At 43.2% G+C, this 16,208-nt stretch overlaps 1 protein-coding gene across 4 annotated transcripts in view; it reads left to right on the top strand.

The window, feature by feature from the left end:
- ADAMTSL1 (ADAMTS like 1) overlaps positions 1 to 16,208 on the top strand; it is a 503,340-nt gene that overhangs the window by 273,672 nt on the left and 213,460 nt on the right. For 2 of the 4 annotated variants that reach the window (XM_074931328.1, XM_074931330.1), the window contains exon 1: positions 9,141 to 9,555. The exons of the other annotated variants lie outside the window; for them this stretch is intronic. Coding sequence is in view for 1 of the 2 variants with exons in the window: in XM_074931330.1 (XP_074787431.1) it covers positions 9,499 to 9,555 (57 nt within the window). In the remaining variant the exon portion in view is untranslated. Of the gene's footprint in view, positions 1 to 9,140; positions 9,556 to 16,208 lie in introns of those variants that run through there. 4 annotated transcript variants of the gene reach the window in all.

Below are 16,208 nucleotides of genomic sequence, written 5' to 3'. Positions count from 1 at the left end.
AACACTGCTCTGTAGAAATTGGCAGATATTGGGCATGACTCCTCATTAAATCTGTATGCAAGAATTTGAGTAGACCTTTCCTTTGGACTTGATTCATATGAATTTCCATTCCTTGAATTTCACTTTGATTTCTAGGTTCAAATATGTGCAGAAAACTGAAAGCCAAACTGTTGGAAGTATGATATTCATGTGGTTTCATTAAAAAAATATGGAGTTTGCATAAGTTTGTTGTGAAAACAAAATTCAAGCTGCATTTTAGAATCTGGTCTGAATTTTAAATATGCAACAAAATATCAGCTCTGATGAATTTCATACAACTTGCAATGCTATTATGAATGATATTACAATGCATCTTGCTGCTCTGCTACTGATTAAAAAATATCTTGAATAAACAAAGCGCTTTATAGCTAAATCACCTTTTCAACATGTCTGGACATTACAGGCCACATAATTTGGTAACATTACTACAAGACCTTCAGCACACTACAAGAAACACATTGAGGTGCTGATGTGTGTCCAAGGAAGGGCAACAAAGCTGGGGAAGGGTCTGGAGAACAAATCCTGTGAGAAGCAGTTGTAGGAACTGGGGTTGTTTAGTCTGGAATAAAAGAGACTCAAGGGAGACCTTATCGCTCTCTACAACTACCTGGAAGGAGGTTGTAGTGAGGTGGGTATCAAACTCTTCTCCCAAGTGACAAATGATAGGATGCAAGGAAATGGCCACAAGTTGCACCAGGGAAGGTTTAGGTGGGATATTAGTAACAATTTCTTTACCAAAAGGGTTGTGAAGCATTGAAACAGGCTGCCCAGGGAAATTGTTGAGTGATCATCTCTGGAGGTGTTTAACACATGTGTAGATATGGCTCTTAGGGACATAGTGTAGTGGTGGACTTAGCAATATTAGGTTTACAGTTGGACTTGATCATCGTAAAGGTCTCTTCCAACCTAAATTATTCTAAGATTCTATGATCCTATTCTATGATTAACTTCCTTCTTTTGCTATCATTCTCTATGCAAAATTTCCATCAGCTGCAATGGACAGTCCATAAGCATAACAATGGCAGGATACATAGAGTCCACTTACAATCCAGTTATTCCATCTTAGATGATTTAGTTGCCTGTTGAGACTTCTATACTGATGTGAAGAATCTCCAAAACTTCCTTTTAAAAATCTCACTTTCTCCGAAGATGAACAAGAAATGTCCAAAATCAGGGGTTCTGAAATGGGCTTTTGTAGCGTCAGGGCAACATCTCCAGTTTAAAGTTGGGCTAAGAGAAAGGGAAAAAAAAAAAAAAAAGAAAAAGACATGCATATGGTTACAAAAATATCTTTCTCAGTTGCCTCATCCTCTGTAAGCCATGTAATCATAATTGTAGCAGTTTGGTTCTTACAAATAAAGCAGTCATCATCTCATCTATTCAATATTACAAACCTTGCCATTTACCATAAAAATCTGGCCTTGAGAATTTCATGTACAGGAATTCCAGGATCTATCTCTAAGCACTTCTTCTATAATGTTAGTCTTCTTAGGGCAAAGCAACAGAGTATGGGAGAAAAAAGACAGAAGTAGCCAGGAGGTGTATGGAAAAAATCCTTTTGCACAACTCTTGGGTATGTGTTGACACTGAAGGTGAAACAAGGGATTTGGGGGCTTTGTGTGGTGGTGATTGTATTATTTATAAAAGTTGCACTAGACTTTTAGTAGATTCATCTGTTTAGTTTCCTGAGTCTTCTAGGGTAATATGAGAAGTTGTAAATTCTGTCATGGTCTCAGCCTAGGATGGTTTCCTCACTTCTGAGTCAGAGGGTGGTGCAAAGTGGTCCATCACTCCTCTCTCCTCCAGGAACTGTTCTCTGAAGCTGCTGTTGTGGAGATTGGACACTGTGGTGGTTTGACCTTGGCTAAATGCCAGGAACCCAGCAAGTCGCTCTATCACTTCCCCCAACCCCCTTCCCCTTTTTTTCTCAACAGGGCAAAGAGGGGAAAGAAAATAAGATAGACCGACCCTTGTGGGTAAAACAAAAGCAGTTTTAATATAAGTAAAGTGAAGAAAAGGCCCGCGTGCAGAAGCAAAAAAAAAAAAAAGAAAACATTTATTCTCTACTTCCCATGAAGAGGCGATGTCGGCCCTTCTCAGGCAGCAGGGCTCTGACACAAGTAGTGGTTGCCTCGGAGGACCAAGGGTGACCCCACCCCCTTCCTCCTTTCTCCCAGCTTTATCCTGAGCAGACGCCATATGGTCTGAGATATCCCTTTGGTCAGTTCAGGCCAGCTGTCCTGGTTGTGTCCCCTCCCAAGATCTTGCCCACTCCATCCCTCTGGGGGGAAAATGTTGGAAAGAGCCTTGGTGCTGTGTAAGCACTGCTCAGCAGTAGCCACAACACCAGGGTGCTACCAACACCCGGCCAGCTCCAACATAAAACACAGCACCGTGAGGGCTGCTATAGGGGAAAACCAATTCCAGCTCAGCTAGACCCAGTACAGTCTCCACCCCTTATTCCATACCATTATCATGCCCAGGTCCCACATAACACTCATTTATCCATTCCATAAGCTTTCTTCACTCCTCCAGATGTTCAGTGACTTGGCTCCCATCTGTCAAGATGGATGTTCAGGACAGAAGTATGTTTGACTGTTGGAATCCACCACCGGCTAGGTTTTGGTCATCATTGCACATATCTGGTTCACTCTTCATCATTCCTACTTTCTCCATCACTTCCTGCAACATATAACTCACCCATGGATTATTTTCCCCTCAAGGTTAAATGTCCTTGAGGCACACACTGAGTAGCCCCATCCTCCCGCATTACCCACCAAGTACATCCAGGTCCCTGAGCAAAGACAATCCCACGAGTGGGCTTGCCTTTTCCCAAGGGAGGAGCAATCCACACTGCCTTCCCCAGCCACCTCCCTGTGTGTACTACAGGGACCTTATCTCCTCCTACAGTATGAAGGGGGTTTGTTTGGGCAGGACCAGGACAGTTAACAGATCCTCTGTTAATCAGCCAAGTGGCTTCTGCTACATTTATATCCCAGTGCCTCCATCCCCCATGGCCCAATGCTCTCAACATAGTCTTCAACAGTCCATTGTATCTTTCAATCTTTCCAGACGCTTGTGGGTAATAAGGGATGTGATACACCCACTCAATGCCATGTTTCTTTGCCCAGGAGTTTATAAGATTATTTTGAAAATGGGTCTTGTCGTCTGATTCAATTCTTTCAGGAGTAACATGTCACCATAAAATTTGCCTTTCAAGACCTAAGATGGTATTTCAGGCAGTGGCATGATTTACAGGGTATGTTTCAAGCCAACCAGCAGTTGCTTACACCATGGTGAGTATGTAGCGCTTGCCTTGGTGTGTTCGTGTCAGTGGTCCAATGTAGTCAGTCTGCCAGGCCTCACCATATCAAAAACTCAGCCATCGCCCTCTGTTCCAGGGAGACTTTACTCGTGTGGCTCGCCTGATTGCAGCACATGTTTCACGTTCATGAGTGAGCTGTGAGATGGCCTCCATGGTCAGGTCCACCCCTCAATCACGAGCCCATCTGTACATTGCATCTCTCCCGAGATGCGCTGATGCTTCATGGGCCCATCGAGCTACAAACAACTCACCCTTGCCCTCCCAGTCCAGGTCCAGCCGAGCTACTTCAATTTTGGCAGCTTTGTCTGCTTGCTCCTTGTTTTGATGTTCTTCGGTGGCACAGCTTTTGGGCACATGAGCATGTACATGACATACCTTTAGAGCTATGTTTTCCACTCAGGCAGCGATGTCCTGCCACATTGCACCAGCCCAGATGGGTTTACCTCTTCCACTCCTGTAGCTACCCCCACAGGGCGTTAGCCACCATCCAGGAGTCAGTGTAGAGATACAGTACTGGCCACTTTCTCAATCAGCAATCTCTAGGGCTAGTTGGATCGCTTTTACTGCTGCAAACTGACTTGACTTGCCCTCTCCTTCAGTGGCCTCAATGAATTGTCTTGTGGGACTCCACACAGCAGCTTTCCACTTCTGATGGTTTCCTACCACATGACAGGATCCATCAGTAAACAGAGCATAACGCCTTTCATCTTCTGGTAACTTGTTATATGGTGGTTCCTCTTGGGCACGAGCCACCTCCTCAGGCAACGCTCCAAAATCTCTACCTTCTGGCCAGTTCATGATCTCTTCCAAGATCCCTGGATGGTTGGATTTTCCCAGTTGAACTCATTGTGTGATTAACGCTACCCATTTACTCCAGGTAGCACTGGTTGCATGGTGCGTAGAAGGGACGTTTCCTCTGAACATCCAATGTACTACAGGCAATCATGGTGCCAAGAGGAGCTCTGTTTCTGTACCAACAACTTCTCAAGTGGCTCAAATCTCCCCATATGCTGCTAGTATCTCTTTTTCAGTTGGAGTATAGTGGGCTTCTGATCCTTGATAACTCCAGCTCCAAAGTCCTAATGGTCAACCTTGAATTTCACCTGGTATCTTCTGCCAGAGGCTCCATGTGAGGGCATGCTCCCCAGTTAGTTGATGTGTAAAGTACATTTTGCACAGCTGGTCCTGTCTGAACAGGCTCAAGAGCTACCGCCTGAGCTATCTCCTGTTTGAGGTGCTCAAAGACTTGTTGTTTCCCTCCCCCCCCAGCAAGATCCCACTCAAAATGGTTCTTCTTTTGGGTTACTTGATAGAGAGGGCTCACAAGCTGACTATAACCTGGAATATGCACCGTCCAAAATCCCACAAGTCCTAGGAAAGCTTGTGTTTTCTTCTTGTTGGTCGGTGGAGACATAGTTGCTATCTTGTTGACAACATCCATAGACACATGACAGCATCCATCTTGCCATTTATTCCCAAAAACTGAATATCTTGTGCTGGTCCCTCGACCTTGCTTTTCTTTATGGCAAACCCAGCTCTCAGAAGAATCTCAATTGCTCTTTGTCCTTTCTTGAACACTTCTTCTGCCTCATTGCCCCACACAATGATGTCATTGATGTATTGTAGATGTTCAGGTACATCACCCTTTTCCAGTGCAGTTTGAATTAGTCTATGACAAATAGTGGGGCTGTGCTTCCACCCCTGGGGCAGTTGATCCCCGGTATACTGGACACTCCTCCACGTTAAAGCAAACTGTGACCTGCACTCTTCTGCCAAAGGAACTGAAAAGAATGCATTGGCAATACCGATTGTGGCATACCACCTTTTGACTCCAGTTCATAATGGAGCTCTAACATATCTGGTACAGCAGCACTCAGTGGTGTCATCACTTCATTCGAACCACGATAACCTCCACCCTCCGTCAGACTTTCACACTGGCCATATTGGGCTATTAAAAGGTGAATGTGTCCTACTGATGACACCTTGGCTCTCTAGTCGATGAATCAGTTCTTGGATGGGAGCCAGAGATTCTCGGTTTGTGCGATACTGCCGTCGGTGCACAGTCCTTGTAGCAATTGTCACCTGTTGTTCTTCAACTCACAACAGTCCCACAACAAAAGGATCTTCTGAGAGGCCAGACAGATTAGACAACTCTTTTACCTTCTCTGTGTTCACACTGGCCACACCAAAAGCCCATCAGTATCCTTCTGGGTCTTTGAAATATCCCCTCTTGAGATAGTCAATTCCCAAGATACAAGCGGCTTCTGGGCCAGTTACAATAGGATGTTTTTCCCACTTGTCTCCATCAAGCTAACCTCGGCCTCCAGTACTGACAGTTCTTGACATCCCCCTGTCACTTCTGAGATCCAGATAGATTCTGCCCCTCTATAACTTGATGGCATTAACGTACACTGTGCCCCAGTGTCAATTAAAGCCTGGTACTTCTGTGGATTTAATGTGCCAGGCCATCAAATCCACACTGTCCAATACACCCGATCATCCCTTTCTTCCTCCTGGCTGGCGGCAGGGGCCCTCTATTCCCATTCTTGGTCAGAGTATTCACTGTCTGACCCTTGCTGTGCCAGGCTGGAGGTTCCTTCATCAGGGCCAAGGGAGGTGATCTCAGCCTTCCTCTATCTGGGATATCGCTGATTACTTTCTTGTGGTTTTACACCAGCTACATTAAGAACCTTCTTGGATGTCTTTTTCTTGGCAGGGGTCTTTCCTCACAATTCATGTACACGAGCTTCCAACTTAAATGTGGGTTGACCATCCCACTTCCTCATGTCCTCCCCTGGTCACACAGGAAGAACCAGATGTCATGTGCCTGGGGTTCCCTTTCCCTCTGACTGGGGAGGAAAAGAACTGATTTGCTGGGGTGCTCCTGACATCCAGGGTGCTCACCTGTAGAGATGAGGAGGTACAGACTCTCTTCAAAGTTTGAAATCAGGAAGAGACTGCCTCCACAGTTGCCGTACATCTTCTCCTGCATCCATTTCTGGGTAGTACATCACAGCCAAGCTGGCAGAATACGAGGATGGCGCACCTTTAATCGCCTTCCTCCACATGACCCATGTGCATAGGACATCCTCTGGATTTTTAGGGGCTTCATCAATATCTGGATCACCACAGATGACTTCCAGCACTGCTAATTCTCTCAGGTACTGGACACCTTTAACTGCAGTAGTCCACCTCCCTGGGGAGTTGTCCATAAGATCTTCCTTGAAAGGATACCTTGCTTTAACACTTGGAAGGAGCCATCTCCACAGACTGCAAATTGCTGTCTCTTTTCCAATTCCCCTTTCAATTACTCGATTTCTAGCAAGGGAACCCAGCTGTTAGGCTTCCTTACCTTCCAGTTCTTGAGCACCAGCCTCATTATCCCAGCATCGCAGCACCCAGGCATTGATCCGCTCACCCGGCTGGCGGCAATAGTCTTTCTGCAGATCTCACAGTTCTGATGACGTCAGGGACTGGGTAGTTTCCCCCTCCTGTTTGAGTTCTGTTATTCCCTCTTCCAATTCCTTTGCTGAAGGACCAGCTTCTTCCTCTTCTTTCTCTTTCCTTATTGATCAAGTGTATGGGCCTGTTGTTCTCCTTGTCCATTGTTTCTTTTTTACTACTGGGGTAATCTCTGATGTTGTTGTTGTTTGAGTTCCCATGTCAACCACAGTCCTTCGAGAGTGCTGAACTGCAGCTCGTTAAGCACAGGCCAGGCCCCAGTACAGTGATAGAAGTTGGTGATTTTCACTGGGATAGGCAAGCCACCCTTCTATCAGGTGGTGTGTCAGTTTTGTGGGGTTGCTTGCATGTTCAGGGGTAAGATCCCAGGCTATGGGAGGTGATAACTGTGCTAGGGATCTGCCCAAATCCTTCCACCCCCCTGCCACCCAGGGACAGGCCGCTTCAGGGCACATTTTGGTATCGACTCACCCAGAATTTGCCTTCTCTTACACCAAAAACATACCAAGCTCCAATAAATGCTATAGCTATAGCACAATTAATATAAAACTGCTGTTGTCTTGCCCCACGTTGGGTGTCAAAATTAATCTGTTTAGTTTCCTGAGTTTTCTAGGGCAAGTTGTAAATTCTGTCATGGTCTCAGCCTAGGATAGTTTCCTCACTTCTGAGTCACAGGGTGGTGCAGAGTGGTCCATTCCCTCCTCTGTCCTCCAGGAACAGTTCTCTGAAGCTGCTGTGTGTGGAGACTGGACATGTAAAGGACTCACTGGGGGGAATCTTAGTACCCAATTTAGGCCTTTCTTGCCCGTGCCACATTCAGTCCACCTACTTGTTTTTCTATCGTAGCCCCTTCCCATTATGACTTTTCAGTCTTCCTGGCCCTGTTTCCTTGCCCCACTGAGTCCAAAGGTCCCCAGACAAGCTACTGCTGGCCAGTGCAAGCTGAAATCTGTTTCTCCCACTCTTCCTAATTACTTTCATTTCTTGTTCCAAATTTCTTTCTTCAGCCTAATTTCCCAAGCCCAGATCTGCCTATTTCATCCCTTTTCTATTTTGGCCTTCAGATGACTTCAGCATTTATGTTTCTGTTACTGTTATGCCAAGCCAGACTCTCTTCTTTCCTCCTATCTGAGTTCTCAACATCTGTAAGTCTTCTTTTTTCCCCTCAATTCCTCTTTCAAACTCTGTAGCACGCTCGGTCTGCTTGTCCAGCTTTTCCTCCAGGCTGTTCTTCATTTCTACTTAAGTGTGGTTCTTTTAAATGGTCTGTGGCCCGCACTTGCTCCTTTTTCCTCTCTGCCCAGAGTCCTGGTGCCCTTGGCAGAGTTTCCCTTTCCTCTGCTAGCTTCTGACTTTGGTTACTTTTCACGTTCATTGCTAGCATACTGTTCTCCACCCCTAACACACACTTACTTTTCTCCTTCATTGTCTGAGCTTACTGAGATACCACAGTCAAGAGCTTAGGGGAGATAGGGCTTTCTACATGCCCGTCTGGATATGGAATGGCCTGCAACACCATAATGTTGCGACTGCAAGAGATATCCAGCTCAGCCCCATATGGGAGAATGCCTACTGCATTGAGAAAGAGTTCTTGGATTTAGTTTGCAATTTCTGCTTCAGAAAATAAAACTAGCAGACAGACACACAAAAACCAGAGATCTGGGGACTTCAGGCAATGCAGCAGCATAGACATGCAAACTGGATGAATCCTGAAGAGATTCAGGATTCTTTGCACTCCAGAGAGCAGTGATTTGAAACTTTCATCTGTCAAATTATGATTTAAGAGGCAGAGTTCCCGGCTTTCCTGAGGTGTGTGGATCTTTGTCCTTCTGTGCAAAATTCTTCCTCCCATAAGCTCACTTTCCTTCTAATGCAGAATAAGGTAGTTTTTAAATTACACACACGCGCGCGCACACACACCCCCACACCACACCCCCCCCACCCCACCTCCCCCCGAAAGAAAAGAGTAGTGACAGGAAGACAGTCACTCAGTCCTGTTAGAAACATTCTTGATTTGCAATTTGGGAGCAGAGTCAGACTCCTTTATTGCTGAACAAATGGTGTAAAAGGGTTCCAGAGAGCATTTTTCTAAAGAGAACGCAAGGCTTTAGTAAAATGCACACTCTCCCTGGAGGATTTCAGCATTTTCCGATTGGTGCCTTTTATGGCATACATTATGTATTGACACAGATTAAGTTTCCCTCCTGTCTGGAACAATGCACGCTCAGGAGCAGAGCCACTGACCTAGCAATAAGCGTGAACAGCTCATGGCAAGTGGTGGAGCAGAGCTCCTGGAGGACGGCTAGCTGAAGGCAGAGCACTCCCTTCAGCCGTGCCATTCTGCCTCTCTCCTCCTCCTTCTCCTCCTCCTCTCCCTCTTTTTCCTTCCCCTCTGTCTTTCACTGTTACACTTTCCCTAGACCCCTTGGCTTTGTTGTGCTGCCTGCCTGAGCAGCAGGAGGGGGATTGGCTGCTCGCCGGCTCAGGGAGCGCTTCCCCGCAGCTCACCCCATCCCACCCACCCGCGGCTGGGTCAGGAAATGTAAGCAGGGCTGATGAAGGCGGAGAAGCGGGGCTGAAGGTTCGCACCAGCGCTGGATGCGACTGCAGGCCGCCGAGAGCTTCGCAGCTTGTGCAGTGTCGAGCCCCGGGTCCGGCAGACCCACCCCGCCATGAAGCGCTGCCGCTGGGCGACCGCTGGCACCCTTCTGCTGGCTTCCCTCGTCCTGGTAAATGCCATTTCTTTCCTGGAAATGTGTGTCGCTTGTAGCTGGTCTTGTATCTGTGTGTATATATGCGGGTGGGTATGTTTTTAATATCTAAAATCACAGAGCTTGTTTTGGACAAATCATGTAAGTCTTATCCTCTGTAAAATACTGCAGGCTTGGAGCCTTGATTTTGTGGGTTGCTGCAGGTAGAACCCAGAAGTTGATGTTGGCATCACTTTTATAAACTTGGAGAGCAGTGACCTGTGAATGGCGTTTTAACTGCTTGGGATTTAGAGAAAAGCTGTTTCTCCCCTCTTTAATTGAACCTATATCACATTGCAATGTTCCAGGAATTTTCTTCCTTCCTAAAAAAGCAGAAAAGAAAAAATGTTCTTCAGTTGTGCAAAAGCAGAGAAATCAGGTACAGCATGTACTGAACTTTTTACTGCAGCCAGCTCAAATGAGCTCTCATTACTGCTGTAAGTCATTACATAGACAAGTTTATACCAACTTTTGGAAGATATGTGATATCTGGTATATTTCAGGACTGTAAAACTGATTGTTACTGTATGATCTTCTTGCACACTTTCCCAGATTAGCTTGATAGGATGCTCTACAGATGAGCACTGTAGCTCTGCTGATTAAGATTAAATTTGACTCATACTTAATTTTATAAATATCAACTGTATATTTGCTATCAGAAAAATCTACAGTATGAATATTACTATGCACACAATTTTGATACTACCGTCTTGACATACATATGTGTTTTTCTCTGAAGATTTGACTGAATCTAATTATTCAAATAGCAAAGAATCTTAAAGAAATATATGAACATTATAGCAGCATGCATTTTATTTATCTATATAAAACAATCTATGGTAATCATTGTAAACTAATCTTAACACATTTTTTAGTAGCCACACTGAAACCTAAACAGTGGGATAATGCTACTCAAAATGCTTGTTAAAAATTATGAAATTATTTTTTAAAATTTTTTTCTATATCTGATCACTAAATACTAATTAATCACTAGAAATAAGAATGCTATCTGGACTGATCTAAAAGTCTTCTTTTGTTTAAAATTTTATTTTCCATTTAGAATACTGAATTCACACAAAGTGGCATAAAGTCAACATAGATTCTCTTTAATTTATGAAAATTTAAATTTTGTAATCTGATGACTGTAATATATTATAAGACAGTCCTGCAGTACTAATTTAGGGAATATCAACAGGAGATAGTGACTCAACAAGACTGTGTAAGGACACTAGGATCTGGTCCCATGTTAAGCTCATTCTCATAATATTTGTACTGCACCCTCTGCTTATGTATTAAGTTCTCAGTCCCTAATTCAGGAAAATAAATAGTGCATTCTGCTGCCAACTATTATGCATTATATTCCATACTATATTAGTTTGTATTTGTATGATTTACTCTGCCTCAAGAGATTTCCCCCCCACCTCCCACCAGATCTCTTTGTGCCTTAAGAATAGCGATGTGAAGCAAGCTTAACTTTCTTTTTTGAATCAGGTCATTCTTTTGCTTCTTCCATACTCAGGAAAACCTCCCACTTGCTTTCAGCAGGAGATTAGGTAAACATGCAAGAATTTGATTTATAGTTTGGATAGAGATAGGGATAACTTGTAGGATATCTTAGTATGTGTGTTACTACTGTATTGAAGCATGGTAGGGCATGGTAGAAAGCTCATGGATGTTTCCGAGAAAGAAAAAAAAAAAAGAAAAAAGGCATTCGATCAGGCATGTGACCCAGCTATTAGCCTCACAGATACTAGCCTTTAGTCAAGTAGATGGAATGAGTTTGAAAACTATGACAATCAGCATTTAGGTTTATGTGTTTTACCTTTTATGTCTCTAAAACCCATCTTGCCAACACTGAGCAGCACGAGCAGCCTCTAGCGCTTCAGTAACATCAGCAGCGTACAGTGATAAGTACTAAGGCTAGGTTACAAATGCTTACAGGATTACTCTTACAATAATTTATCACATGTTCTTCTATTTGCAGTAAGACATTGTAGAGCCAAGTAGCACCTAAAGTCGTTATTCAGCATCCTTGCCTCAGTAGGGAGGTTGCATAGTCCAGACACATGCACAGCCCATGCACACATAACACTAAGGGGATGGATGGACAAGCCCAGAGCAGTATCGCCAATAACCTCTCCTTCCCCTAGCCAGCAGATACAGTCTACTTCAGGGCAGACTGCCTGGAGTGGTGTAGCAGTGACTATAACTCACTACTCCATCAGGGCTCTTAACCTTCCTTGGAAGAAATTGTATTGATTTTCAGTTGAGTAGTGCTTGAGGAGGGTCTGTGGGAGTCAGTAGTTTGATAACTGCCCTAGAACTTGCTCCATACTCAGACATACAGTTTCCCTGTCATAAATTAGAGTTAGGTACTTTCATAGATACTTCTGAGAATCTGGGCCATAACATTAGACGCCTGTCTTGAAAAAGTAGTGTCAGACAGAAAGTAACTTGAAAAGGCAGCTTCTCTTTCCAGCCTAAGACCAGGTTTCTGGAGAATTCTGTTCATTGCTCTGTGAACTTTTGCATGCTAAGGAAATATTAGCACACCACTTTTAAGAGAAACAGAAGAAAGCAGGCATTCTGTTCCAAAGATTTCCCTTTCTACTCGTTTAAAAATAAAAGTCTAACACAAGCAAACTATGTTGTCTAACTCAAAGGAAATGTGGCCAAAACCATAACCAGCCATGTGTTCATCCAAATTTGAATTCAAGGAACTTCATGTCAGAAGGGCATTTAATCACATTTGCATTTGTTGTTTGCATCTTTTCAGCAGCTTTTTTTAGCTCTCTTTGTTGCTGTTGTGGTACTTACAGAAGTAACACTAGGAATTGGAATAAAGTACATGTGTTTTTCTGCAGGATTTCTTTTTTTTTTGCTGTGCTAATTTGTGCATGGAAGATGGTCAAATACAATAGTCCATTCCTTCCAGGGTCTTTGGCATTATATTCCCCCATTATCTAACTGGCTCTGTCCTGGATGACCACAAGCACAATTAGCCAGTGGAATGAATATAATGTTTCTGTTTACATCTGAATGTACAAAGCTTGACAGTTTTTCCTTTCATGTGTAGATAGGTCTACAAACTGTTGTACGTCTGTTCCTCTTGTTTCTACAATTGTAGCTGTGTAGAGAGGGATTTTTCCAGTATAGGGTCCAAAGTGGGCATGTCTGTTTTCATGCGTATCATGTGTACAGACTGGCATTTGATCACATCAATTGGGTAAGGATTGCTGAAATACAGAACTCAGCTGTACAAAGCTAAGGTGCAAAATTTCTCACCATTGTGGTTTGTGGCCAGTGCTGCTGTACTCTGAATGTCTCATGTATAAAACAAAAAAATTTGTTTTGTGAAAGTCTAGATGCTGCTAAGTATGTATACTCACCACTTTCTTTCTACACTACTCTAGAATTTTGTGTTTGGACTTATATTATTGATGTCTTCCTTCAGATTTTTTTGGAAGTGTATGATCTATTTACTCTTTTTTCTACCAAGTGCAAAGGCTTGCATGAGCTGAACTGAGGTTGTATGGTGGAATTTTTTTCTTTTGGGCTTTAATGAATGGAAGTTCAGTACTTAATGTAGGCTATTGAGCTATTGGTCTGCTTCACCAGTGTCAGTAAAGTTAAACACATGTGGTTTTAATGGCTTTTGCTGGATTCATAGGTCTGGCAAAGAATAATAAAAGAAACTATGAAATTGAACACTGTGGAGATTCTGAAGATTGGAATATGGTCACCTGTAGTCATGGACAAACTCATGCTCAGAGATTCATGAGTTAATGTAAAGCCTGAGCAGTCCACATGACCAGACAAATAATTCTTTAGGAGAAGGCTAACAGTCTGGATGATTGAATTTTCACTGAAGCAAACAAAAACTGAATCCCTTATAATTGTGTTGTTAGCCATCCAAATATAACCTCATGGTTTCTGTTTCAGTGTTGTCCTGTCAAAACTGCAGACAGCACTGTTGTTTCTATTGCTTTTTGTAGCTATTTTCTTAAACTTCAAAGTCAGCTGTATGGGCAACAATTACATGGGAAAAAAACGGGAAATTGCAGTCTGTTGTCACAGAGACATGCGTTCTCTGCTCTGAGGAAGAAGAGCAGAATAAGATCATCCTTATAGGAACTATCATATAGATGAAGGTAGTGAAAAAAGAGGGAAAACACATCAGCCACCAGATGCTATGGTATCAGGATGGGGAACAGGAGAATAAGAAAGAAATTACTTGTTCCAGCCCAAGACAAGGACAGTTATGAAATAAGTCTTCTCATGTGGTAGACAGCAACTAATCAACAGCTGGCATAAAATATTTACTTCCATCGGAATATCATACCCTGTTATGAACTGTAACTTCTTCCTAACTCATATGCAGGCATGGCTAAGTTTTGCTTTTGGCATCTCCATCTTTTTGTATAAGCCTATGGACAGTAGGCTTGTCTTAACAGATGACTGACCAGCTTTGGGTACTGAAGGTCTTATGACATCCCCAAGCCCTTAAATGTATGTTCAGGCAAATGGAGGAAGTAAGCAAGAGCTACACATTTCCTGGAGTGACGGAAAATCTTCTGTAGGTCCTTAACCCTGTGTAGTATTGAACACAGACCATTAATAGCCGATGTTTAGTGTAATCTGATAATTTAGATGTACTTCTGTCTCAGTGAAGGTCTGAGACTTGCTATTGTGCATGCTAAGACTCACTGTACATGTTTAGACCAATTATTTTAATCAGTAAAAATTTTCATTATACAAAAAGGACAAAGAGAGTGTTGTCTGTTGGGAATTACAGATACTAGAAAGATTCAAAGGTTGGTATCATGACTGTAAAGATGTCATTGTCAAAGGTTTTATTTGTCTTTCAAGGTAATTGTATGAAGTATCTTACTTGTCTCTGTTGAAGGCTCTCCCACAATCACATAGGGTCTTTAAAGTTTTACCCTTGTTTTTGCAAGTGTCAAATAACATTCTCAGAATACTAACTCTACAAATATAATGGTTCCTAAGCATAGTATTAGCTGAGATTTGAGGGCAAGCTTCATATAAACTGATTTGCCTCTGTTAACTGCAACAGACCTATATCGAATCCTACATGCCTAGGCTTTGTACTAAAGACTTTAATTGGTTTTATTTTGAGCTTTGAGGTGTGGTATGTAGATGTCATGCACAGGAGCAATTAAAATACCTACAAAAAGCTTTGGTCATAAAATATTCTTGTGAAACCTCTGAGGGGCCAATTTATCCTATTTTCAACCAGAACACCTTTGCTTGGTGCTATGGGTTTGTTATGGCCTGAATCTGAATGCACATTGAAGACCACTGTAGGCCAAGATCTTCTCTCTGCTTCACTGACAGTGAGATGTTATCGTATTACAGATTACCAACTCCGGGTCCATTTCCATTTTTTTCTTCTCTCTTTAGGTACCCTGATTAGAATTTCATTTCACATAAGAGTTGTTTGGTGTTATTTTTCCTTTTTACTGCCAGAATCCAACTTTTCCAAATTTCTTATAAAAGTTGATAAAGTTGTGGTGAAATTGGAGTGCTGTATAGACAGGTGACTGGGGGAGGGAAAGCGGTGTGTGTACTTGTGAGATTTCATCTGTTTCCAAGGCAAGCATATGTAGAAATCTTAAGTTTTGCCACCTGTGTGTTATTTGGACACTGCTTGTAGGAAGAAGCAGTCCTTCTTCTAGCTGTCAAAAGAGTATCTTCACTGATTCTACAGTACATTAATTTTCATTTTGTTTACATTTTGTCTTCACTGTCCTTATGGAATTTGGTAGAGTACCATGGAATAAAGTCAAGGGAAGAGGGGCCCAAGAAATCTAGTTAATATTCAAGGATTGTCTCCTCCAGGCTCAGGAGTGATTCATCCCAACAAAGAGAAAGTTAGGCAAAAACACTAGGAAGACTGCATGGATGAGCAAGGAGCTTCTGGACAAGCTCTAATACAAAAAGGAGGCCTACAGAGGGTGGAAGCAAGGACAGATAGCCTGGGAGTAACACAGAAAAACTGTCTGAGCAGCCAGGGATCAGGTTAGGATTGACAAAGCCCTGATATCCAGGGATATCAAGGGCAACAAGAAAAGCTTCTACAGGTAAATTGGCAATAAAACAAAGAAAATGTGGGCCTTCTCTGTAAGGAAATGGGAGACTTGGTTACCCCAGGACATGGAGAAGGCTGAGTTACTCAGTGACATTTTTGCCTGTCTTCACCAGCAAGTGCTTCAGCCACACCATCCAAGATGCAGAAGGCAAAGGTGGGGACTGGGAGAATGAAGAACCACTCACTGCAGGAGAAGATCAGGTTCAAGACCATGTATGGAACCTGAAGGTGCACAAGTCCATGGGACCTGATGAGATGTATCTGCGGTCCTGAGGGTACAGGTGGACGAAGTGGTTAAGCCACTATCCATCATATTTGAGAACTTGTGGCAGTCCAGTGAAGATTCCACTGACTAGAAAAGGGGAAGCATAACCCCCATTTTTAAAAAGGGCAGTAAAGAGGACTCAGAGAACTGCAGGTTAGTCAGGCTCATCTCTGTGCCTGTGTCCTGGTTCAGCTAGGATAGGGTTAAGTTTCCCCAGCAGAGAGGGGGAAGGGATCTCCAGCCAGGTTATTCATA

The sequence above is a fragment of the Athene noctua genome, chromosome Z, assembly GCF_965140245.1.
Source record: "Athene noctua chromosome Z, bAthNoc1.hap1.1, whole genome shotgun sequence".
Taxonomy (NCBI): domain Eukaryota; kingdom Metazoa; phylum Chordata; class Aves; order Strigiformes; family Strigidae; genus Athene; species Athene noctua.
This window is presented reverse-complemented; position numbering and strand designations above follow the sequence as displayed.